The sequence below is a fragment of the Hylobates moloch genome, unplaced genomic scaffold, assembly GCF_009828535.3.
Source record: "Hylobates moloch isolate HMO894 unplaced genomic scaffold, HMol_V3 SCAFFOLD_7, whole genome shotgun sequence".
In the NCBI taxonomy this organism is placed as follows: Eukaryota; Metazoa; Chordata; class Mammalia; order Primates; family Hylobatidae; genus Hylobates; species Hylobates moloch.
The window spans coordinates 99,886,071-99,913,261 of NW_026652282.1; the positions used below are offsets into that span (position 1 = coordinate 99,886,071).

A 27,191-nucleotide genomic window follows, 5' to 3' on the forward strand; every position below is an offset into this window, starting at 1 on the left:
ATAAAGAAATCTGTTAAAATGTTGCAAAATATGTAATTATTTTATTGTAGTTTCTATCCTAAGATTTCTATGAGTTTAAAAGAATCTAGGGGAAAAAAAAGAATCTAGGGACTTTCTTTCTGACTGAAATGATCATTAAAGCTATCGTCTAGCCCAAAATATGAGTGCTCCTGTCTTGTAAATTTTGCATGCTTATTCTAGATGATAAAAGAATTGCTCAGAATCATTAATAATAAAAATTATAGCTCTTGCTAGCATGATCACATATTATTAAATAATACAGTATTTTAATTATAATCATGTTTTGAATATTTTCATAAATGGGTTTTAAATTTCATTGTACTGCAGATTCAAATCTTGAATACAGTTTATCAGATGAGTATTGCAAGCATCACTTCTTGGTTGGTCTACTTCTGAGGGAAACTTCCATTGCTCTTCAGGACAATTATGAGATCAGATATACAGCTATCTCTGTCATAAAGAATCTTTTGATAAAACATGCATTTGACACAAGATACCAGCACAAGGTAAGGATATCCATGCAGTCATCAGTATCACACTGGTAAAGTTCTACTATGATTTTTTATAGAAGATGAAGTTTTTGTAGCAAGGACCATTATATAAGCATTGAGGAAAATTTATTTTTGCTTCAAATCATAAGTTTTTTTTTTTTTTTTTTTTTTTTTTGAGACAGAGTTTCACTCTGTCACCCAGGCTGGAGTGCAGTGGCATGATCTCGGCTCACTGCAACCTCTGCCTCCCAGGTTCAAGGGATTCTTGTGCCTCAGCCTCCCGAGTTGCTGGGACTACAGGCGAGCACCACCACGCCTGGCTAATTTTTGTATTTTTTAGTAGAGATGGGGTTTCACCATGTTGTCCAGACTGGTCTCGAACTCCTGGCCTCAAGTGATCCACCCACTGTGGTCTCCCAAAGTGCTGGAATTACAGGCATGAGCCACTGTTCCTGGCCTCAAATCATTAGATTTTTAAAAATACCATTTAAGACCGGGAGCAGTGGCTCACGCCTGTAATCCCAGCACTTTGGGAGGCTGAGGTGGGTGGATCACTTGAGGCCAGGAGTTTGAGACCAGCCTGGGCAACATGGTGAAACCTCATCTCTACTAAAAATACAAAAATTAGCCAGGCGTGGTGGTACACACCTGTAGTCTTAGTTACTCGGGAGGCTGAGGCAGGAGAATCACTTGAACCGGGGAGGCAGGAGGCTGAGGCTGCAGTGAGCTAAGATCATGCCACTGCACTCCAGCCTGGGCGACAGAGTGAAACTCTGTCTCAAAAAAAAAAAAAAAAAAAAAATATATATATATATATATATGCATATATATGTATATACATATGCATATATATGTATATACATATGCATATATATGTATATATGTATATACATATGCATATATATGTATATATGCATATATATATAGTTTAGTTAACTGTTAAAGAAATACACTGTTTTCTCAAATCATACTTAAAGAATAACATAACTGCTTCATGATTAAGAATTTTTAAAAAATTTATTCTGTGAAACATGCTTTAGTATATCTTTAAATATATATCATATGTAAAATATGTAATAAGTTTTTCTTACTAAAAAAATGTTAATTTGATGGTGTTACTATAAATAGCTGTGGGTGTGGCTATAAATTTTACATACATTGCACTGTTGTCTATGAGTAACGGTCACAGCTACAGTTTCTATTTACTGCACTAATTTTGTTTTCTTTCTTTTTTTTTTGAGACGGGGTCTCGCTCTGCCACCCAGGCTGGAGTGCAGTGGTGCGATCTCGGCTCACTGCAATCTCTGCCTCCCGGGTTCAAGCGATTCTGCTGCCTCAGCCTCCCAAGTAGCTGGGACTACAGGCGGACGCCGTCATGCCCAGCTAATTTTTGTATTTTTAGTAGAGATGGGGTTTCACTATGTTGGCCAGGATGGTCCTCATTTCCTGACCTCATGATCCACCCCCATCAGTCTCCCAAAGTGCTGGGATTACAGGCGTGAGCCACCATGCCCGGCCTATTTACTGTACTTTTAACATATATATTGAAATCTTACTGACATTAAATCCTGTTGGCTTGAAAAAGTGGAGTGCAAACTGTATAGATTTAGAAGACTCTAATTTACTTCCACGGTATTGTAAATCACTCTAGGAAACATAATATTGTTTCATAATAAATTATCCTTTTCTTTTTACATTCCAATATAAATAAAATTATGATGTCATTTATCATCAGTCATTTTGGAAGGCTGACTTGGAGCTTTTATTCTTTTTCTACGGTATTCCCATTTGTCCTTTTTAAACAGAAAATGCCTGCCAGTGACATCTACTCACATTCCTTTAATTACAGTGATTTTCATACATGTGCATCTTGCTAGTTTTCGTCATGTGATTGTATCCTAAAGTAGATTTAAACTTCTTGGCTTTAAGATGTAATTTATTGCTTACTGCAGTTTGCTTTGTTTTTGACACATTATAACATACCTCCACTTAGTGTAGTTGGCTCAGTTATGTGCCATTTTCACTTTTTGTGAATGTTGATATTGACTTCACACAAATTAACTGGTATAATATATCCAAATAAAAAGATATCTTAAAAGTCCTCCAGTCCAATCAAGCTTGGCCAAGCCTTTAAAAATGCATTATCGCTGGGTTCTGGCTAACTTCTTGCTTATACCTGTAAGTGGGGAAAAGGATCTTATGCCACGTGGAGGAAAATGTCTTTAGCCATGATTTTAAATGATTCACTGGAAAAGTACAAAATGAACTTCCCCTCTCTAAAGCAAAAAGTTGTATGTTTCTCCACTGCCTCTTCACATGAAAATGAAAGAAAATTGGATTTTGCCAGTGGGATTCTCACCACCTAGAGGCAGAATTAAATATTTTATATCACAAATTTGGACACTTTTAACTTACTTTTTAAATTCTTAGAGCAGTACGTGTACACACGCAAGTATTGTTACCCGTGAATAAGTTAGACACTGAGTGTTTGAGGTTTTAAACTACGGGAAAGATTGAAATACCAAGCCTTATTACTCTTTCAATGACTTCTGAAGCTATTTCCTCTTTGTTCAGAGGCTTCATACAGGCATTAAATGACGATAGAGTTTTCTCCATAAAAAGTTTGTTTACTTCATGGGCTTGGTTAACCAAAGTTTCAATTCTAGAATATTGGATGAGGATATAAAAGTTCCTTTGTCTGTTTTGTGCAGTTTCCAGGCAGCCTGTGTAAGAGTTCATTTATCAAATACATCCAAGTAGAGCTTGTTTCCTATTAATGATGACACCAAGGTGAGGGATTGGAGGGAGCCTTAAGCCCCCATATTTTCCATCAGTTCTCTAAAGGGACCCCAAAGTAATAAGCCAAAAAAAGAAAAGAAAAGAATGTTTCCTATGAAAAGCCTACTTTGAGACTCAACTCCCTAATCATCCCCACTCTTTCCAGCCAATTGCCACTCCTTAAGCCCCTGCTCTTAGGAAATTCTGGAGATATAGCTGGTCCCTGTTATGTGTTACTCATAAACTATTTAGCAATATCTCTCTTTTTTTGTGTGTGACGGAGTCTTGCTGTGTAGCCCAGGCTGGAGTGCAGTGGCACGATCTCAGCTCACTGCAGCCTCCGCCTCCCGGGTTCAAGCAGTTCTCCTGCCTCAGCCTCCCGAGTAGCTGGGATTACAGGCACGCACCGCTATGCCTGGCTAATTTTTTGTATTTTTAGTAGAGATGGGGTTTCACCATGATGGCCAGGATAGTCTTGATCTCCTGACCTCATGATCCGCCTGCCTTGGCCTCCCAAAGTGCTGGGATTACAAGTGCGAGCCACCGTGCCCAGCCAGCAATGTCTCTTGTTATAATTACCATGAGACATTTTTCCTTTTCAGAACAAGAATGTTCAATATCTAACATTTACCCTGGATCCTGTATAGTTCTTGTACCCACTACAAGTAATGTTCATACCTAAGAGAACTGCAGATTCTACTTCTAGTTGGGCTGTGGGCAAATCTTTTTTCCTTTTTTGAAAAAGTAATCCACATGCATGGTGAAAAACAAAAATCAAAATGCCTGTCTTGCATTCCTTACCTCCCCTCACCAATTCATCTTTCCAGAAGCAACTACTCTTGTGAGTTTATTTATACTTCTATTTTATATAAGCACAAGCCTATATGACATATTATATATGTATAAAATATAACAGAAACCATTATACATTTTTCTTTTTTCACTTAACAGTACAGCCTGAAGGTTAGATCTACCGCATTTTAAAAAGTAGCTGCATAGTATTCTATCATATGGATATACTTTATTTATCTAACTAGTCTTCTATTAATAGATACTTAGGTTATATTCTATCTGTCGTGCAGGCAAAATTTTTAACATATTTGGCAATGACAGTATGTTTTCCTGTGTTCCTGCTTCCCTGAGAGAGTTGTAATTTCTCTTCCCTTAGAGATCACTCACTATCAGAACTAAAATGGACTCCTATTTAGAAGCCATAATATTAATACTAGCAGCTAAAATTTATTGAGGACTCACTATATGCCAAACACTATTTTAAATACCTCACATTAATTGATATCATTATTATTGCCCCCATTTTACCAAAGAGAAAACTATAGTTAAGTGACTTGATTGTAATCAAGTAGCTAGTAATGGGAGAGCTGGGTTTTGTGCATGTCTTTAACTGCAAAATCTGTGCTGTCAGCCACTAGCTATACTGCCTTTTAAATCTCAACTTGGGCCATTGAAAAATTAGAGAACCACCAAAACAAGGGTAATCACTAAGTGAAAAATCTTGACACCAAAGCCATGGAACAAAGGAAAGTAACGAGAGTTAAAAGGCCGGGCGCGGTGGCTCACACCTATAATCCCAGCACTTTGGGAGACTGAGGAGGGTGGATCACCTAAGGTTGGGAGTTCGAGACCAGCCTGGCCAACACAGTAAAACGCTGTTTCTACTAAAAATACAAAAATTAGCCAGGCGTGGTGTTGGGTACCTATAATCCCAGCTACTTGGGAGGCTGAGGCAGGAGAATCTCTCGAACTCAAGAGGCAAAGATTGCAGTGAGCTGAGATCATGCCTCTGCACTCCAACCTGGGTGACAGAGTAAGACTCAGTCTCAAAAAAAAAAAAACAAAGAATGAGTTAAGATGATTCATGGTAACTGTATTCACATATTTAAAGGGTTGCCATGCAAAAGTAGAAATAGACTTATTCTTTGTAGCTCCAAAGGGCAGAGCTATACCTAGGATGTAGAACTTATGAGGAGTGTATTTCAGATAAAGGACCTTTCTAATAGAACCCATGAAATGGCTTGAGTTTTAAAGAAGTTTAAAAAACTATTTGTCAAGGATACATGTAAGGGCCATTCATTCCTGCCTTCAGCAGGAAGTTGGACTAGGTTAGTGGTTCTGAAACATTTATGCACATCAACATCATCTGGACCAGTCCAGACCCGGTAAACCAAAATCTTCTGGTGGTAGAGACTATTACTGATGGGGTACTATGTTGGAAGAAAGTCTGTTAAGAAGGGAAGGGTTTTTGAAATTCACAAATGAAGTGCAAATGGCCAATTAACACGTGACAAATTGTTCAACCTCAATAGTAAATGCAAACTAAAACAATAGTAAGAGACCAGTAATCTTCTATATTCTACATGTTGACCATTTTGCGCTAGAGGGCCTTATCTAATTCTCCAGAAAAACCTCCTAAAGTCATGAAGGATGGAGGGCAACTCTTGTGCTACCACAGCCACTATTTTCTCTGATTTGAGTGTATATACATATCTGGCGAGGAATGTCTATAAGCTGAGGAAAGCAATAAATAAATTTGTATAAGAGGCACCACATTAATTAAGAGTCCTGGTGGCCAGTTTTATTTGCATATTTACAAATATATCAATCTCCCAAGTCTTATAATTGACTTAGGGGACCAAGTTCATATTATTGTAATTGTAGCTTTAATGGAAGCAAAAAATGTTTCTTGAATGAATACAGTAACTTACCATTTTTTCACTTCTTCCACTTACTCATTCATTCCTTCAGCTAATATGTATTGACCATCTGCTATGTGCCCAGGCACTGGGGATGAAGCAGTGAACAAGACAGACACTGTCCCTGCTCTCATGAAGCTCAACCCTCACTGGAGCTGAAAAACAGGACTAATATCATCTGCTTTATAGGCCAACTTCTATTTTTTACAAAAACCTTTTACTTCATGTCATTATGTTTGAGGGATGTAATTTGAGTCTGTATCATGGATAAATCCAAAGGCCAACAAAGTTCTGTGGTAATTAGTTTTCAGACTATAAGTATAAATAGATTCATGCTTCAGTAATTTGTTATGGATGTTAGCCTACTTTTTAGTCTTTAAATTGATATATGAAGCCAACTCCATTTATTTGTAATATATACATATTATATACCTATTAAGCTTTCAATAATTATTTTTCAGAACCAACAAGCCAAAATAGCACAATTGTACCTCCCCTTTGTTGGACTACTTTTGGAAAATATACAGCGATTAGCAGGTCGAGATACCTTGTATTCTTGTGCAGCCATGCCTAATTCTGTAAGTAGTAATGTGTTTCTGTTGGAGTTTTATCCTATTTTATTGAATGCATTTGGAATTGGGGTCATATGCTATGTGATCTCAACCTTAAGAGTTCGCTTTTTTTTTTTTTTTTTTTTGAGCCAGAGTCTTGCTCTATTACCCAGGCTGGAGTGCAGTGGCACAATCATAGTTCACTGTAGTCTCAAACTCCTGTGCTCAAGTGATCCTCCTGCTTTGGCCTCCCGAGTAGCTGGGACTACAGGCATATGCCACCATGCCCAGCTAATGTTTTTCATTTTTAGCAGAGACAAGGTCTCAGTGTGCAGCCCAGGCTGGTCTCAAACTCCTGAGCTCAAGGAATCCTCCCGCCTCAGCCCCCTGAAGTGCTGGGATTACAGGCATCAGCCACCATGCCCAGCCAAGAGTTCATTTTTTACTCCATGTACACTGTTTTTCCTAATACAGTGCTTTGCAAACTTTAATGTGCATATGAATCACCTGGGGAATTTTTTAAAACAGATTTTTTTTTTTTTTTTTTTGAGACAGAGTCTCGCTCTGTCGCCCAGGCTGGAGTGCAGTGGCGTGATCTGGGCTCACTGCAACCTCCGCCTCCTGGGTTCAAGGGATTCTCCTGCCTCAGCCTCCTGAATAGCTAGGATGACAGGTGCCCACCAGCATGCCTGGCTAATGTTTTTGTATATTTAGTAGAGACGGTGTTTCACCATGTTAGCCAGGCTGGTCTGGAACACCTGACCTCAGGCGATCTACCCACCACGGCCTCCCAAAGTGCTAGGATTACAGGCGTGAGGCACCACACCCAGCCAACAGATTTTAATTCAATAGGCCTTGGGTGGGACTTGAGAGCATGCATTTCTAACAAGCTTTTGGCTGCTTCCGGTCCAAAGATTGCACTTTGGAAAACAAAGTCCAAGAGAACACCACAAATCCTTTGAACCCTGTGTTTTGTTCTTAACATTTTCTGTTGTTGTATGGCTTCATACATTTATTCAACTTAAACTGAACAAAAGATTCTCTACTTCCAAGATATTAGGCACTGGGGACTAAACTGTATTCCTTTGCTTCTTCTTTCCCTTAGTAGTCTCCTTCAGCACTTCTTGGTGAGACTTTTTTAGTTTATCACAATTGGTCTGTGCTTTTTTTGCTCCCCTTAGAATTTTAAGAATTAGAAGGAACTTTGGAGGTGATCAGTCTCCTATTTGGCAAAACAACCTTTTGCCATTGTAATAATTTAAACATTCCTTCTCACATTAGACCTAAAAGGTTTTCTATCCACTGGTCTTACTTTTGTCTTCTAGAGACACAGGAAACACATCTGTTCCCACCTCCAAATGTACCCTTTCCACTTGTGTCTTCTAAATTTTTCTCCAAGCCAAATATCTCCACTAATCTGTCATTCCAAATCCTTTATTTTACTTTATTTTTTTTTGAGATAGAGTCTAAGTCTGTCACCCAGGCTGAAGTGCAGTGGCACGATCTCAGCTCACTGCAATCTCTGCCTCCTGGGTTCAAGTGATTCTCCTGCCCCAGCCTCCTGAGTAGCTGGGACTACAGGCATGCGCCACCACGCCCGGCTAATTTTTTTTGTACTTTTAGTAGAGACGGGGTTTCACCATGTTGGCCAGGCTGGTCTTGAAATCCTGACCTCAAGTGATCTGCCTGCCTCAGCCTCCCAAAGCGCTGGAATTACAGGCATGAGCCACTGTGCCCGGTCCCCAAAACCCTTTGCTTTCGTGGTCACCACTTTTCCGAATATGCTCCAGTTTACCAGTAACCCTATTAAAATACAATGTCCAAATTACACACTTTATGGTCTGCCCAGTGGACTGTTAACTTCTGCCCCCATCCATGTTCCGTATGGCCCAAGATCACCTTTGCACTTTGACTGGCCACGTAATATTGTTGGGTAGCAGGTTAAACTGTGTCAGTTACAGCTTCCTCTGCAAATTCCCCCTATGAAATGCTACAGCCAATTTGTCATGCCTGTCCTGCGTTCCTGAGGACGTTGCTTTTAAGCTTTTCTAGTGGCTTGCTTCCCTGTGACTCCCGGTCATGTCAACTACTACACCTACCTGAGTGTCAGGCTGGTCTCACTTTACAAATACAGTATTTCATGCTTATGCTCCCTCCACATATATTTGACAGCATTATTTGGAAATATTTCACTTCTCTGTACTCCTTGCAGCTCAAGTTTCCCTAGGGCTTCTGGTCACACACCTTCTTCTTGCATTGCCCTGGTTCTAAGGAGGAGAACTGAATCATGTTAAGACTTTACCAGGCCGGGCGCTGTGGCACATGCCTGTAATCCCAGCACTTGGGGAGGCCGAAGCAGGAGGACCACTTGAGTCCAGGAGTTTGAGACCAACCTAGGCAACATGGCAAAACCCCATCTCTAAAAAAATGCAAAAATTAGCTGGATGTGGTGGTGTATAGCTGTAGTCCTAGCTAATCTGGAGGCTGAAGTGAGAGGGTCACTTGAGCCCAGGAGGTTGAGGCTACAGTGAGCTATGATCACGCCACTGCACTCTAGCCCGGACTACACAGCAAGACCCTGTCTCAGAAAATGAAAACAAAAAAGACTGTACCAGTTGCAGCTATCTAGAATTATGTCACTTGGCTAGAGGTCATGGTTACAACAGTATGCTAGTAGCTTTTTTTTTTTTTAAAAAAGAGTCACCTAAATACTAATTACTAGTATCTGATTTAGACTTTCACAGTGAGCTTTGTTTAAAATCAATGTAACATTTTATTCTGTTAATTCAAATTTCTTATCCTATATACGAATTTGTTTAAATGACACAGGTATCATATTCTGTTATAGGCATCCAGAGATGAGTTTCCATGTGGCTTTACTTCACCTGCCAATAGAGGGAGTCTGAGCACTGACAAAGACACCGGTAATTAAACCTTTGGAGATGATACATTGCGTGGGTATTTAGAAATGTACCCTCTACTTCTCAGTATTTTAGATATATTTCATAATAAAGACCATACATAGCTTGATCTCTACTAAAGTTTAATTAAAATCTGACTCATACTTGCAGTCAAATTTATTTGCCTAGGTTTCCTTGTCTAAGCTTATTTAGAACATAGCTTGGCATACTGAGAAAATAGAGGATAATGAGAAAAATATTGGTTTCCACTCTTCTTATCTGTTACCAGTTTTAAGCCAGATACTCCCTTCTCTGGGCTCAAGTTTCCTTGTCTATAAAATTGTCTTTTAAATTGTGTGGCTTTATTTTACGGCTTCCAAGGAATTTCTTGTCGTTTCGTACATGCTAAAGTGTTTTGAAAGGTGAAAAGTTGCTTCACTTTTACATGGTTTCTTATGGTGTTTTGATATAATAAACTTCACATTTTAGATGTCCAAGATCTATTCCCTATATTAATGTCTCTACTTAAATTAGTTCAGTACTTATTTTTTAAATATTTCTGACAGTTCCCCCTCTTGCCAATAAGGACTTGACTTTTTTTTTTTTTTTTTCCCCAGCTTATGGGTCTTTTCAAAATGGACATGGAATTAAGAGAGAAGATTCAAGAGGTTCCCTCATCCCAGAAGGAGCAACAGGATTTCCAGATCAGGGCAACACTGGTGAAAATGTAAGAACTTAAATATATAGGATGACCCTAGTGACACATTAGCCTGCAACAGTTTTTTTATAGTATAAATATGAGCATCTGTACTCTCCTGTAGTGCATCCTGGCTCTGCAAAGAGCATCCCATAATTCTTAGATATTTTAGCAGTATCTTCCTATAGTGGCAGCTGCTACTTCAATGTCTTAAACTATTTATAGAGAATAAGGCATTCATCCTCAAGAGTTCTAACTCTGAATATCTCCTTTAACCCTAGCACGCTATCTTAGCGAGGGGAAATTCAAGTTTAAAATATCTAATGTGCCTTGTTATTTAAAACAAAGCACATCCTGGCAGGATTAATGCAGTCTTTCATTCTTTTGTAACAGAGTAATGATATTAATTTGGGAGGAAAAAATATAGGTCCCGAAATTGACAATCTTAGGGTCCCAGCAGCACTTAATCAGAATATATCGTCCCAACTCTTCTATCAAGTCATTTCACGCCTACCATTAAAGTTTGAGATGTGACTGCCGTAAGGCAGAAAGACCTCATTTTAGACCTGTAAAGTTTTGCCATGTTGTTATGTAAAATCATTGAATTGTGTAAAATTATATTAGAAGGGTCTATAAGAATAATACATTTCAACTCTCAATTTACAAATGAAAATTGGGATTATGACTTAGAACAACCAGCTATGGCAGGACCATACTCGAACCCAGATTTTCTAATACGAGCACTTTTTCTCCTATATCATGGTGCTCTTAGTGTACATCAGCATCACCTGGAGGGCTTAAAAAATAGATGTCTGGGCCTCACCCCAGGGTGAGATTCAGTAAGTCTGGAATAGGGCCTGCTACCATGTATTTCTAAGTTCCCAGGTGATGTTGATGCTGCTGGTTGGGTTTTGTTACCCTTGAGAACCAGTGGACTATACTCCCACTGGTTCCTTGAGCCTTTGGGTAAACAGTAATTTATTCACAAATGTTTCTCTTTTACATCATTTAGAAATTGTGGCAACTGGTACTGTCATAGCTAAGGCAAATAAAGGTCAGAGAGGTTGAATGACTTGCTAGTAGTCACATAGTAGCTAGGCAAGCAATCAGAACCTAGGTCTGTTTGCTGCAAGTAAAAGTTCTTCCTTAGTAAATTCCACCCTAGTCAATGGTGCATCCCCAGTTTAGCTCAACTGAAAGTATTAGTTTTTAAATTTTTTAGAAGATTATTGTTATTCTAGTCATATAAATCCCCAAATAAGTCAGATCTTTTCATGCTTAATTTCCGATATTTTTTAAAAAGTCATTAAATAATAGGAACACATCAGTACTTTGTAGAGGTACTAAGTTTGAAGTATTACTGGGTACTCCTAAGTGTAATTATCGTAATATAATTAGCCCATTTTCTTTATTTATTTATATTTTTTAGAAATAGTGTCTTGCTCTGTCACCCAGGCTGTAGTGCAGTGACACGATCAGTGCTCACTGCAGCCTTGAACTCCTGGGCTCAAGCAGTCTTCCTGCCTCAGCCTCCTGAGTAGCTAGGACTACAGGCATGCACCATCACACCCAGCTAAATTTTTTTTTTTTTTTGTAGAGACTGGTTTTGCTATATTGCTCAGGCTGGTCTTAAACTCCTGGCCTCAAGTGATCCTCCCACCTGAGCTTCCCAAAGCGCTGCGTCTACAGGTGTGGGCTACCGTGCCTGGCTTTTATTAGCCCTTAAGATAGATTTTCTAACGTATGATTTGGAGGTTGGATTTTAATAAACTCTAAGGAGAGATTCAAATGAAAAAGTTTAAGATGTTTCTTACGCTTTCACTCCATGTAAAAGCTATCTTTCCTTAAATAGCCATGATTATTTTAAAATTTTACCACTAAAACACATGGCATATGAGAATGAAACATACACAGTATTCATGGCTATATCTTTGTGAAGACCCCAAGGTAATGTCTAGTGATATTACTAGCTATTACTAGGAAAGAAAGATTCAGCCCATTCACCTTCAAGTTGTAATATAAAATTTAGATTTATGTTTAGAATTTTCCCAAACAGATCTAATGATAAAAAAAGAGTTATTACTGAGTTAAAAGCTGTGGAAAATTGTACTGATACTATTTCACAAACATCCTGTCCTTATAGACCCGACAGAGTTCTACAAGGAGTAGTGTATCCCAGTATAACCGCCTGGATCAGTATGAAATCAGAAGCCTTCTGATGTGCTACCTGTATATAGTAAAAATGATTTCAGAAGGTGAGTTACCATCATATTAAGCATGGACTGTACTAGACATACACCCTTATAGGTCCACAAATTCATGCAACAATATTTGATCATCATCTGGAGGCAGAGCACATGCACATTATAAAGTTACTTGGAGACTCTGACCTTAAAATGTTTCTTAAATTGAACCTCAAAATAGGTTTATGTCAGTCACACAAGTTCGAGTCTTTGAAATAATTTTAACATAATTTTGCCAATGAATTTCTAAAATGAGGCAATGGTTTTAGAAGTGCTAAACATTTTGTTTTCATGCAGAGCATTTAATTCATTAAATGACCAATGTAACTGAAAGGAAATAATAACCACCAGAATTCATATTTAATACTTCAGCTTTTATTTAACCCAGGATTTGACAAATAAGAAACAAAAAGACAGGAAGAGTTCTCGAAGGGTAGGGAATGTCATCATTATCTTTGCAGCAACACTGTATGATATTGTCTGGTATCACGTTCTTTGTCAGGCTCTGTTTTTTCTCCTTGGTATAGAGCCGTATTTACTAGTGTCACCAGTTCCTCTTTACACTATATGATGGAATACAACCGAAGGACTTTCATAAATTGTATGTCCTCGGGAAGTAAAAGCAGGTTATTTCCAAATACCACATTTACTTACACAGTTCCCTCCCTTCTCTTCCTTTTCGCAATACTTTTGCTTAAAAAAAATATGCAAGAATGGAAAACATAAAAGCACCTGGGATCATCATAGTGATTGCTATCTTTTACTCATTTTCTATTTTTTTATTTTTAGTAATTATTCGTTTTAAATATTTTATAATAATGCAGGATGTAAAGACATAAAATAAGTTGCTATCTAAGTAGCTATAGAAACATGAAAATAAATAGCTAGATATTAAGTAAATTCTAAAGTTCGTTAATAAAATAAAAATAACTAGAATATTCAAGTTCTAGGAATGTACGATTTAGCATAAACATCAAACATTATGTTGTGGAATCTGGAAATTGCTAACATTTATGGAGCTTCTTCTTAAGGCAATGAAAATGTTCTAAAACTGTGGTGAAGGTTTCACTAGTCTTTGAATAAACTATAAGCTATTGTACTATTGTGGGCTATTTATGTGGGCATTTTTATGGTAAATGAAACTCTCAATAAATTTGTTTTTTTAAAAAAGAGGACCAATCTTTATCTGTTCTCCACTCCCATTGCCTCACTTGACTAGCCTTAAAAAAAATAGGTCCAAGACATACATTAGAAAAAAAGCAGAAGTGAACAAAAAAGCGGTTGAATACCACCACAGCCCAAAGAATGAGGGAAAGAGAGAGAAGGTAGGAGGAGGGGAAAAGCTGCATTGCTGACTAGTTCCTCTCCCTTCCTCCACTGTAGGTCTCACACACACATACACACACACATACATCACATTCTGTACTAACCAGAGACAAGTCTCTGGTTGTTTTTTTTAATGTCATGGGTAAAACCATGACTGTTTTTGTTTTGTTTTGTTTTGTTTTGAAGACGGAGTCTCACTCTGTCACCTAGGCTGGAGTGCAGTGGCAGGATCTCAGCTCACTGCAACCTCCACCCTTGGCCTCCCAAAGTGCTGGGATTACAGGCATGAGCCACCACGCCCAGCCCATGTCTGTTTTATTTCTTGTGAACTTGATAGTTCCTCTTATTCTTGCAAATGTTGACCATGCTTGCTCGGTGGCAGTACTCTGTGCCAAATATTCGGTCTTTGTTAATTAGGTTTTGTAGTCTTCTGCTCTTGCTTTTTGATTTTAAAAAGCATATTTTCAATAACTAGTATACAGTCTATGTCACATCTGTTTATCTTTTATATGTATAAAGTCATGCTGTATATCTGTAAAGTCATATTCATTTTGTTCTAAGAAATGTCTTCTTCTAGATCCTTCTCAATGGATGTATTCTAATTACTTTGTCTTGTCCGGTAAATATTCCGTTTTAGTTACTCTATGCATTTAAATATTTATCTCTTTCAAGTCCACACTCTTGAGGTCCTCTCTTGGCTTTCTTTTTTATTGAGTCATAAACAGTAGCAACTTTAATGTCAATGAAAAGATGTTCTATTTCTACACTTTTATATGGATTCTGGAGAATAAATTTCATTCTCTACTTATAGCTGCATTTTATTAATTGACAAAAATTTGCTATTTCAAAGTCTTAGATTCATTTGCCAAACATTTTCAGGCCTTACTGCTTAGTTTATTTTATCGTGAGAAAAGGAATAAGAGTCAGGAGTTACCAGTTAGGAAGTCTGAATTGACAAGAAGACTGTTCTGTTGGAAAAGTAAAACATTGTTGCTTCCTTAAGAGAGAAGGTGGTGGGGGGCGGGGGGGGAACGGGGAAGCTACTTCCTCTTTCTTTGTGACTGTGTCTTCACTTTTCTCTTTAGCCCAGACTCCAATAAGACACTCTTAGTATCACATTGAGGCTTATCAGCACCATACGCTGCACTTGTAGATTCATTAATATTCTCCGAGGCAGACTGTTCGTTGGAAGGTATCTGGTTAGAGCTATCTCTCACTGCAAATTTGGTGTTAAAAGGAACAGCAACCACTGCTCTTCTTTTTGTACTAGATTTTAAAGTAGAGTCTAAAGGCAAGACATTCAAAGGGATTATTTTCTTTTCCTTTGTAAGAGGGTGACATGAGGTCACAGAATAATCCTCTAAAGTTTCCAGTAAAGTATCAGATACATGAGTTGGGTATTCTCCTGGGGAGATAGCAGAAGGGCTCCATGATGCGCCAATCTGAGTTTCTTTTTGGGGGGAGACCTTTGTTTCAAGTGTCCCTTTTGGCTGGCCAATCTTGTCTTCATGAGGACTGAAAAAATCTTGAAATCCATACCTCTTTTGAGGACTAAGTGAAGTTGTTAAAAGAGAACTGGCCAGTGGCTTCTGGCTGGCAGGGTCTTCTATGTTAGGCTTAGTGTCATTAGAGGAACTTTTCGCAAAAGAGGTCTCTGGCACTTCAAAGAGGTCTTGACTAAAAGATGGAGCTGGAAACTCTGAACTTTGTTGCAGTTCCTTTGTGCTCGTAGGTTTCATCTGTTTACTTTGTGACTGGCTTATCGATTTGATAGGCACATGCCTCTGCCTTCCTTGTGCAGGCTCCCTGACTGAAAAATCTGGCATAGTCATTTGACTACCAGAAACGAAGTCATCACTACCAGAAGTCTGAAACTGTTGTTGCCTCACTATTCTTTCAGAAAGCCTTTTATTTTCTTCTCGTAATTTATTTGTTTCTTTAGTGAGTTCCGCAATAAAGAAAAGATTTTGTTGTTGGATTTCATAATAGTCTTTCTCTAGCGCAAGCCTGTATGTTTCGTTCATTGAACAGCAGTCACAGGTTTTTGCCTTTAACTGATCTTTCAAGTCATTAATGGTGCTCTGCAGGACTCTCTGCTGTTCAGTCAACTCTTTAATTTTGGCCGTGGAGCCCGTCCACCTCCCATCTGACAATCTCTGTTTCCTCAGACTTGTTAATTTTGCCTGTAGACGCCGCAGCTCTTTATCATGGAGCTCTTTCAGTGCCAGCCATGTTTTTTTAAAATCGTCAGATTCCAAGTCACATACACTAAGCTGTGATGACTCTCTTCCTGAAGATTTCTTACAACCTCTCCTCCCTCCTTCACCCTCGTTCCCTGCCTGCATCATGTTTCACAGATTTGGAAATGGGAGGATGGCCTTGTCGCTCGACAACAGTGCCGTTAAGAAAATGGCGGACTTGCCGTGGATTGGAGCTAGTTCGCTGTGAGGGCGAGCACTTCTACCCCTTTCACAGGCCTTCTCCGAAGCTACCTTAGGACACGGGGCGTGGGTGATGGGTGCTCACCATTGGACGGAAAGTCCCAGGTTTTCGCTGGAGAGGAGACACCAACTTTTCGGCTGGAAGAGCTAACCCACAGGAGAGGGAGGCCAGCACCCTCAGGCAGTGGCGCAGCAAGCTGCCCTTTGACCAGAGGCCGGAAACGTAGGGACTTCTGGGAGGGAACCCAAGCTTCTGTGAGTAGACACCCAGTGGCAGATAGGCGAGAGTGGAAGTCAACTGCTAGCTTGATATATATTTTTTTAATTTAATTTTTTTTTAGATGGAGTCTCGCTCTGTCGAGCCCAGGCTAGAGTGCAGTGGCGTGATCTCAGCTCACTGCAACCTCCGCCTCCCGGGTTCAAGCAATTCTCCTGCCTCAGCCTCTTAACTGGGATTACAGGCGTGCCACCATGCCCAACTAATTTTTGTATTTTTAGTAGAGACAGGGTTTCACGATGTTGGTCAGGCTGGTCTCGAATTCCTGACTTGAGATCCGCCCGCCTCGGCCTCCCAAAGTGCTGGGATTAAAGGCGTGAGCCACTGGGCCTGGCCTAATTTTTAAAACAAGTCAAATTTTGAGTCTATTTTCAGTTTTATTCTTGATGATTAGCATTTTGTAATAATTGGAACCTAGCAATATTCGTGGTCTTATGAAACAATTGGAAAATTGGAAGTAACTAAGTCGACCTCCCCTGATCCCTCATCCTCCTTGCCCCTCCATAAAGCCAACATCATCTTGTCTTCCATCTTTATCATTGAGAGGTTCTAGCTCAGTTGGGAATTAAGTCATTTGCCTGCTTTTGTGACACCTATGCGATTTTTACAGTTAGAGGAGGGTCTGCTGACACCATTAGCTCCATCAAAGTAGGATAAAAAAGGAATGGAAAATCAAGTGGTGGCACTGTTTGTTTTGTTTTGTTTTGTTTTGTTTTAAATCTCACTAAGTAGGTGTGTTGGGGAAGAAATGGGTAAGAAAGAGAAGTATATGTGATAGATTTAAGAGACTTTTGTGTCTGAAATAGTTGTTCCACAGATAGATAGGACATCAGAATTTATAATGTAAAGGCAGAGAGAAGAAGGAAAGTTATCTGTCTCTCCTGAAGTTTAAAATTCTCTTTTTTTTTTTTTTTTTTTTTTTTTGAGACGGAGTCTCATTCTGTCGTCCAGGCTGGAGTGCAGTGGCACGATCTCAGCTCACTGCAACCTCCACCTCCCAGGTTCAAGTGATTCTCCTGCCGCAGCCTCCCAAGTAGCTGGGATTATAGGCGCCCGCCACCACGCCCAGCTAATTTTTACATTTTTAGTAGAGAAGGGGTTTCATCATGTTGTCCAGGTTGGCCTCGAGCTCCTGACCTCAAGTGATATGCCCACCTTGGCCTCCCAAAGTGCTGGATTACAGATGTGAGCTACCGCAACCAGGCTAAAGTTTAAAATTCTTAAACTTTGTTATTCACAGAGCCCTCTGAGTAGCAGGCAAAGGCATTTGACCTTCTCAGAAAAATGCACATGAACACACCATCTTGCATAAAATTTTAGGGAGTTCGTTAAAAACACCTCATCTAAAGTAAAAACACAGAAGCTTCCCTTACTCTGTCTTCAGAAATGATATGAAGATTGGGATAAGTGACCCAAAAGGACATACACAAAGCACATAAAAAGGATCATTGAAGCTGAACTAATTACCAATTAAATGATATATTTGGAATTAATTCAAAAGAATACAGAGTATGTACTGGGCAGTGGGAGGGGAGAGGAGAATATAGATGAAACAAGGTTCGCCTTGAGTTGATAGTCCTTGAAGCTACATAGGACTTGGGGATTCACTGTGCTATTTGCTGTAATTATTTCAAGAGCTAACACTTTTTTATTCCATTTTCAGATACTCTCTTAACTTACTGGAATAAAATATCACCTCAGGAGCTCATAAACATTCTTATACTTTTAGAGTAAGTTATATTAATTTATCTTCATATACTTTCCCCTTATTTGGGGAGAATTCAACTGTTACAATTTTTTTCTGTTTTTAATAGCTTATTTGCTAATAATGTAGAAAATGTTAAATTATTTTGATAATATAGAGCCTGGCATAGAGGTTCTTTACCTGCAGACAGAAGAAAAATGTGAATGTGGAATGCTTTCTATACTGCTGAAACTCTAGCTAATAATAAACCATCTTTAAAGCCCATCAAAAGACTTTCTGTGATCTGAAAAACTAGAAGTAATATCAGCTGTCCTGCATCATTCATTTGGAACAGATGCTGGATTAGTGGAGCAGTGTAAATGATTGGAATTTAGAATTTGTACTTTCATGTAGAGCTGAGTAATTCTACCCACTGCAGAAATGTGTCTGTGTATGTGTGTGTACACACACACACACATGTGTATATGTATGTGTACACACACACACACATGTGTATATGTATGTATTCCAAGACTCTTTGGGGGAAACCTAGTCTGGACATGGGAAGTTGTCCTATATTTCATCCTGAGTTATTTTTATATGATTATTGGAAGCTAAAAGAAAAATTAGACATAGAATGAAATGCAATAAATTTTTAAATAAATAATACACATACATGATTTGTATGTGCATGTCTACAAAAACAAAGCATATCAATACAAAACCCTTGGATTAAAGTCTTACAAACTTTTATGGAAAATGTCAGGAGAATAAACAGCAGTTAAGATTTTTTTTTTAACTACTGTAATTGTACTGAAATATTTACTAATGAAAATATCTGATGTTGGGGATTTGCTTTAGAAACACAGGGGTAGGGAGGGTGGAGGGATATCAGGGGACCTATTCAGGGCAGAGGTCAAACAAGAATAGCTATGAGTTCAATCATTGTTGAATATGGGGGATGATTGGGTATGTGGGAGTTAACTATGGTACTCTCCCTACTTTTGTACGCGTTTGAAATTTTTAATAATATAAAGTATTTTAATGCTATTATTTAAAATGTAGAAATTGCCCCAATTTTTAGTGTGGAAGAACCTTTTAGAGCTATTATTGACTATGCTGGTGGGCCAGGCATGGTGGCTTACGCCTATAATCCCAGCACTTTGGGAAGCTGAGGCAGGAGGATCACTTGAGCCCAGGAGTTTGAGAGCAGCCTGGGCAACATAGTGAGACCTGATCTCTACAAAAAATAAAACATTAGCTGGGCATGGTGATGTGCACCTGTGGTTCCAGGTACTTGGGAGGCAGAGGTGAGAGAATCATTTGAGCCTGGGAGGTCGAGGCTGCAGTGAGCCGCTCATGATCATTCCACTGCCTTCCAGCGTGGGTGACAGAGCGAGGTCCTGTGTCAAAAATAAAAAATGACTGATGGAGACCTTTGCTATGATAAGTTACAGAGCATAAAGGGTGATTTGCATTGACAGGTTTTTTAAACCTGTCATTAAAATTGTATATGAAGACATGATGTAATTGTAGCAAATAAATGTAGAAAGATAGAATATGGCAAGCCCACAATTATCTATGTATTTCTGTATAGCAAAACACTTATCATTATAATATGATTTAAATAGGCCATTCTTTGTAACTCATGACTTTTAAAATATCACTTGTTAATCTGTAGAGGATGTTAATATATTACTAACATGCTATTGTTTTTCTTTCTAGAGTATGTTTGTTTCACTTTAGATATATGGGGAAAAGAAACATAGCAAGGTAATTCCCATAGCACTGCAATTTCTACTTTTTCCTTCTCTTCCAACAGAGGGCAATCTTAGCCATGCCATGTAAAACCTAGGTTATATATTATATATTTTGAGTTAACATTGGGATACCCGTGATTTAGTTAACATGTCCCAACTGAAAGTTTAAACGAATGAGAACTTTTACATTTTCAAGCTTCCCAAGGGGTGATGATTAAAGTGATATACGGAGTTTCTACCTTCGAGATGCTTATCTTTTCTAAAGGAATCCAGAAGGGGCTAGATCCAGGGGAAGGCAGGAAATCATAAAGTAAGGACAACTGTAAGGTCTGTATTTTTGTCTGAAAAATACCAATACTCACCTCAGTTACTAAGGCAAATAGAAATCCCCAACAGCAATTGGGACATAAACGATACATTATCTATTTCCTCTTTTTGCCATGTAAGTCCTAGTGAAATAAATACTTAAGGAAATATTTGAGAGATTCTAAGGTGAAGAAGGTTACTTGCTTATTTCAATGAGATATATTTTAGGGGTAGAGTTAGTCATTAAAGGAGCTCAAAAATAGTTTAAAAAATGTTTAATTTTTAAGAGGCTGTGTGGATGGGGATTACTGTTTAGTCTCTGGAACGTCCTAAGGATAGGTAGTTTGGGTGGTGAGGGTTCCAGTTTCAACCATCTTTTCCCATAACTTGGAGCTGGTATGGCCATTGTTACCATGAGCCTCAGTCTCTAGGATTCTGTCAACTCTTCCATTACGTTTACTAGAGGATAAACAAACTATTTCTTCCTTAGTCCATGTATGACCCAGTTGTAATTTTTTAAATGGAAACAGCATTAAAGTAAAACAAAGAAAAGTTTGTTCATCTTAGCAGTAGACATGCTTACAGAGTAAAAATTTCTAATCCAAACTTACCTCAAGTCCAGAAACAGATTAGATTGGCACTCATTCTTGAACATCTGACTCTAGGATTTTCCCCTCTCATTTCAACCCTTAGTGAACCTCTGGCTATCTTCTTCCCACTCTTGCCCTTCCTCACCTCCCGTGAAAAGATTGAATCTTATTGGAGTGTTGGCCACTTATCTCTGATGTTTTTGAGAAGAAGGAGGGAAGTGGAAGCCCTTTCTAAATTCCTTAATTATATTCATATATGCTATTTTAAAGATACATTAAAACTTCATCCAGTTTCTAGTGACGCTTCATTTAATCCTTGAGTGTACTACTATGTTTATGTGGAAACCTAATTTTTTTTAGTTAAAAAGATTGTAACATTGAGATATGTTATTAGAGCACTCCAGTTCCTGACTTTAAAATTTATTTTAGGGTGCATGATGCCTGGCTGTCAAAACACTTCGGAATAGACCGAAAATCGCAAACCATGCCTGCTCTTCGAAACAGATCAGGAGTAATGCAGGCCCGGCTTCAGCATCTTAGTAGCCTAGAAAGTTCATTTACACTTAATCACAGTAAGTGAAAATGTGTGTGCGGCACCCTTTTGACCTTAAAGAAGTCCTGGTTTAAATAATAAAAACTGAAGGTGATGGATACCCTAAATACTTTGATCATTACACATTCTATGCGTGTAACAAAATATCACCTGTATCCCTTAAATATGTATGAAGAAAAGAAGTCCTGGTTTAAATTACCAGTATGATTGGAAATGATTTCCCATACATACATGTATTTGTATCTCTCTGCTATGTATATATGTATATAATCAATTTCATCATACATGACTATAAAATGATAAAATACACATGGATTTTTGAACAATTTTAGGTCATGATGTTTTCTTCTTAGTGTTAAAGAAATTAATTTTTTCCCATGGAATTGCTATTCTCATTTTTATATTGAGTATTCTTCCTTCCTACTGTTAAACTTTAATGCAAATATTGACATCTTAATATAGTAGTATATGTAATATTTGTTTAGTTACTTTTGGTCATTTATTGATTAGGGAATGAACATGCTGAGTTGACTGCAGAAATCAGTGAACCCTAAATACTAGTATGGCAAAGGTGTATTTCAGACAGGTTGAAGTATTGACAAGGCAAATAGGGCAAGGAGAGAAATCTTGCCCAACTGTGGAAGCTAGAGGGTTATATAAATGGAAGCTATCCTATGAAAAGCAAATATTAATAACAACTCAAAGAGTGAGAATGTTTTGTTTCCACACAGTCCTCTGAAGGTTTCAGAAAAGGAAGCCAGCAAAACTGGCTTTGTGGTAGGACCTAGTAATAAAAAATAATGTTTTGCTAGACCCTGAGCTAATAGACTCAGGACCTTTAAATCTGCATGTTTTAAAGCCTTCAGCTTCTTGTAAAAATACAATGAACCTACTGCCTTCAGTTGCCTTCAAGATACCTTGTTTTCCTTCTGATTTAGAAACAAATCTCATATAATTGGCATAATTGAAAATGTCTGACCATAGGGCACTACTGTTTATCTGTAGCTGAATTTCTATTTAGTGGTTTCCCATTTTTACCCACATAATTAATGGCATGACTTAGAAGGCCTCCCACATTATTTCCTAGTTACATCGCCAGAGTTCATCACTGAAACCTTGTCTCCAAAGAGGTGGGCACCTAATTATGTCCTGCAGACCTGTTGATACAGAACTGTAATGACAACTAATGAAATTGATTAACCCAGACTATATTTGATGAAGGAGTTAAATACAGTATGACACTGTGAGCCCTCTTTCTTTTTTTTTTGAGATGGAGTCTCACTCTGTCGCCCAGGTTGGAGTGCAGTGACGCGATCTCAGCTCGCTGCAACCTCCGCCTCCTGGGTTCAAGTGATTCTTCTGCCTCAGCCTCCTGAGTAGCTGGTATTGTAGGTGCGTGCCACCATGCCCAGCTAATTTTTTGTATTTTTAGTAGAGACGGATTTCACCATGCTAGCCAGGCTGGTCTTGAACTAACCTCATGATCTGTCCGCCTCAGCCTCCCAAAGTGCTGGGATTACAGGCATGAGCCACCGCACCCAGCCGAGCCCCCTTTCTTGTCTTAAGTCTTTGGGTAGAAAGTCATTCAACACCATAATGTGCATCTTCGTGTTGGGAAAAGTTTAATTTACTTTTTTAATCCTAGGTTCTACAACAACTGAAGCAGACATTTTCCACCAGGCACTTCTTGAAGGCAATACAGCTACTGAAGTTTCCCTAACAGTACTAGATACCATATCATTTTTCACTCAGTGCTTCAAGGTAAAAATGAAGAGTTATAATTCAGTTGGTACCATTGCAAAGTAACATTATGCAGAAATTACCTAGTCAAATGTGGGGTAGTACAGTGAAAAAGGCTGGCATGAATAGTCAGGAAATGTGGATGGCAGTTCTAGTTTGGTTATCATGTGACCCTGGAAGTCACTGAGACTCACTTGTGTCATCCCTAAAGGGAAGGGAGTGGACTAACTTGCCCTTAAGCTCTCTTCTCCCTCTTAAATTCTATTAGATTTTCGTATTTAAAAACAAAGTTTCCATACTTTAAGTAGCCAGCAATTTTTAGCCCAAAATATGATTGGATCTGTGTGCCCAAATACCCACTGTGATGAGATGTCCTGTCAGGGTAGATGATGTCCGGGCAGGCTGGCTGGCTGGCTTCCCTAGCCATGCGCTTAGTGTTTTTTCTCAGACGTTTGCCTCTCAGTGCAAATCATCATTGCTATGATTTTAAAAAGAAGGTAAAAGCAGTTATCTAGCAGGATTATTGGAGGGGGAAATGGGATAATGGACATGAGAGTGCTTTGAAAAGTAAAAACGATGTGACCATAATGTAAGAACTCAAAGGTGAAAATCTTGCTTGCTTTCACTTCAGTTATACAGATTTTTTTTTTCCTTTTTCCCCTCTTCTCTAAGTAATTAAGTTAATTGCTTCAGCCCTCGAGAATTTCTATGGAAACCTGGCCTGTGCTTTTCAAAGAGGCTTATAAAGGAAAATTGCATTAGATACTAATACAAAGTAGGCTGCAGAATACCTTTAATAAATAGGCTACAGATCCCTTTATGAAGTATTAGATTTGTTCTATATTAAAGTGCAACACAACTCCATGTTTCTTCATGCCAATAACTAAGAAAGCCATTAGATCTCATGATGTACATTGTATTCCTTCCTCCTATTCTGATACCTCTTATTTATTTAACAAACATTTATATAGTCTCTTGGTAGATATCAGGCACTGTCCTAAGTGCTTTACAAATATTAACTCACTTTTTCATTGTGAGGCTGGGAATGAGAAAGGGGAGTGATCTTTTTGAAACAATGGAAATGTTCTAAAATTGGATTGTGGTGGCCACCAACTCTGTTGCCGAATTTACTAAATGTAATTTAATTTTATACCTGAAACTGGTGAATTTTATGGTTTGTAAATTATATCTCAATAACTTAAAAATACAAATATGAACTCACTTTTAATCCTCATAATAGCCTTATGATGTAGATACTGTTATTATTCCCTTTTGAAAATGGGGAAACTGGGGCCCACAGGAGGTTAATGTCATATAGCTGGGCAGTGGCAGAATCAGGATTGAGATCTAGGCCAGTTATAAGAGACCATGATTCTAGCCACTATACCATGCCTCGAAATATGCTAAGGAAAGAGCCAGAAAAATCAAACACCATTCAGGGATTCTGGCTGTCAGTATTATCATTAGATTGTTGTTGTTTTGGGTTTTGTTGTTTTTGGCCAACTTGTAACCTGCTGGTTACTTTCTTGAGGGTTAGCAGGATAGGGCTGGAGAAATTAACCATTGCTGATTAAAACAAAGTTGACAAACTAATAGGTATTTCTCTACAATTTGTTGTTTCTTTGCAAGGGGCATTTAAACAATTTACATAGTCTGTTCAATTGTGATACCTGTTAATTATCTCTACTCATAGAGGGCTTATTTTTTCACGAATGGCTAACCATATACTAAAAATACTTTTAAAGTAAATTAGATCATAATCTAATAAAGTAGAACTAGTATTTTCCTTCATTCATACATTACAATATTTAGTCTCTCAGAAATACAAAGGCTGATTGGCTTGTATTCATTTTTAATTTATTGATTTCTTAATTGAGAAGCAATATGGTATAGGTTAATAGAAAATACTCTTCCCATACTAGTCCTGTATATTGCTGTGTTGCATTGAAAAATAAAATCCACCTGTTTAAAATGTTGGGATTAAGTATTTTAGATATCATGTATGTAGTATTTATTTGAGATTTCCAAGTTGAAAGATGGCACAAATATTTTGAAATTATATGTAAGAGCCTTTTATTTTCCTGAAACTTGCAAACAGTGGTTTCATAAACAGGTATTGGTGAAATCAGTTCTGTCGTTCTCAATGGGGCATAAACCATATTTTTTAATGTTTTATAGACCCAACTTTTAAATAATGATGGCCATAACCCATTAATGAAAAAAGTGTTTGATATACATCTTGCTTTTCTTAAAAATGGACAATCTGAAGTGTCGCTGAAACATGTATTTGCCTCACTGAGAGCTTTCATCAGTAAGGTAAGGACAGAAGTTTGGGAGCAGCCGGTGGGCTCTCTTCATTGCAAAAAGGAAAGACGAGACAATGGGGGTCATTGTGGTGACATATACAATGCCAGCTCATGAAGCCATTAAGTACTGCCTTTGTAAATAGAAATGCAGAACAACAAAGCACACACAGAGGGCCTGACCGTGAACCTCCTCAAATCAGAAGCTACTTTTTATTTCACCCCATCATACCTTCCCTTTTCCATTAAGCTCCTTTGAAGAATATCATTTTAAAATTACCAAGCCTGCCAGTTCTCTATTTTGCTTCTTTTTAAAAGTATTGTCATGTTGGAGGTGTATAAGCCATGAGTGCACCCATGTCTAAACACTTTGAAAGGATCCAACTTTTGTAATCCGAGGGTCTTGTACAATGTCTTGGAAATGGTAAGCACTCAGTACATGTTCAAATGGATGAATCCTGCCTTTCAATGCTAGCCATAACTGAGGGCCCTAAATGTGCAGTCCACTTACCTCAGCTAAACAGTAACCTCAGACTTGGCTTTTAGGAAGAAATATGACTGAAACAGACAGCAAAGATTTATTTTCTGTGCTCAGGGGCTTTTTAAACTTAAGAATAAACATAATTAACCAAGATAGAGCTAAGATTATGGAAAGGCACAGTCCAGATCTTCCACTGGTTTATGTAACTGCAATAAGACAAAGAAATTCAGTTTCTTTATTTGTGTAATAGGCTAGCTAAGCTTTGAAAACTTTTTGCCATCCTAATTATTTAGATAGCAGCCAATTGTGTTTAACAGATACAGAAATTAGATGAATTTGAAGCTTTTTATTGCCATTCTTTAATATAATTTATGAATTAAAAATCTATGGGAAGCCGAGTTCAACACAAGCATGTTACAAGAAACTAAAGGAAAGAGATTCAGAAATAATTCATTTAACAAAAACTGTGTAGGTACTTACTGGATATAGTCCCTAAGGGCTTATTGTCCAGTAGAGGGAGGCACACACACATCAAGATACACATACACAGAAACAAATACCATCAGGATAAAATAAGTCTGTACAGACCTCTGGGGGTGAGCAGGAGAAAAATTCTAATTTAGCAAAAGTTTTTCTGCAGCAACGGAGCTAGGATTTAATATGGATTCACCAAGAGATGAAACTAAAGATGTAAATGGAGTACAGATCATGTGGACTCATCTTAAGAGTTGGATTTCATCTTTCAGGCATCAGGTAGTCATGGAAGGATTTTAAGCGGGGAAGTAACACAATTATATTTGTATTAAGAGGGAATTGGTAAGGACAGGGGAAAATCTCTTTAAAAGTTGTGTTGAAGAAGGATTGGTGACAAAGTCAAAGGCAGTAAAAAGACTAGTTACAGTAAGCTAGATAAGAAATGAGGGCCTGAAGTAAGCCAGTGCCAGTGGATATATGAAGGATCAAAGGCAGATGAGACATGTTGAAAAAGGATTTACAGGATTTGATCATCAGTCCACTGACAGTATGGTGGAGTGTGGTGGTTGATGTGAAATACAGGGGAAAGACTACATTCGCAGTAAAAGTTAATGAGTCCTGTTGAATTTGAGTGCCTATGGGACATTAGGATATATGGATCTTTGCTCTGGAGAGGGATCAGATTGGAGAGCCAGACTTGGAGTCATTCTCCATTCATCCATACCATATTTATTGAGGACCTTCTCTGTGTCAAGTGCTGTACTAGGTCCTGTAGATACAGTGGAGATACAAAATAAATATACTCTTTGCCCTCATGAAGTGTTCAGTCTTAGTGGGAATAGGGGAGACAGAAAATAAATAACA

The 27,191-nt window shown here is 38.2% G+C and overlaps 1 protein-coding gene across 1 annotated transcript in view; it reads left to right on the top strand.

Moving 5' to 3' along the window:
• DOCK11 (dedicator of cytokinesis 11) overlaps window positions 1-27,191 on the top strand; it is a 214,575-nt gene that overhangs the window by 132,781 nt on the left and 54,603 nt on the right. Inside the window, exons 29-38 of the mRNA XM_032756251.2 lie at window positions 349-527; window positions 6,463-6,579; window positions 9,401-9,476; window positions 10,070-10,179; window positions 12,293-12,404; window positions 18,100-18,166; window positions 19,846-19,893; window positions 21,206-21,348; window positions 22,975-23,090; window positions 25,248-25,385. Coding sequence (XP_032612142.1) covers window positions 349-527; window positions 6,463-6,579; window positions 9,401-9,476; window positions 10,070-10,179; window positions 12,293-12,404; window positions 18,100-18,166; window positions 19,846-19,893; window positions 21,206-21,348; window positions 22,975-23,090; window positions 25,248-25,385 — 1,106 coding nt within the window. The remainder of the gene's footprint in view (window positions 1-348; window positions 528-6,462; window positions 6,580-9,400; window positions 9,477-10,069; window positions 10,180-12,292; window positions 12,405-18,099; window positions 18,167-19,845; window positions 19,894-21,205; window positions 21,349-22,974; window positions 23,091-25,247; window positions 25,386-27,191) is intronic.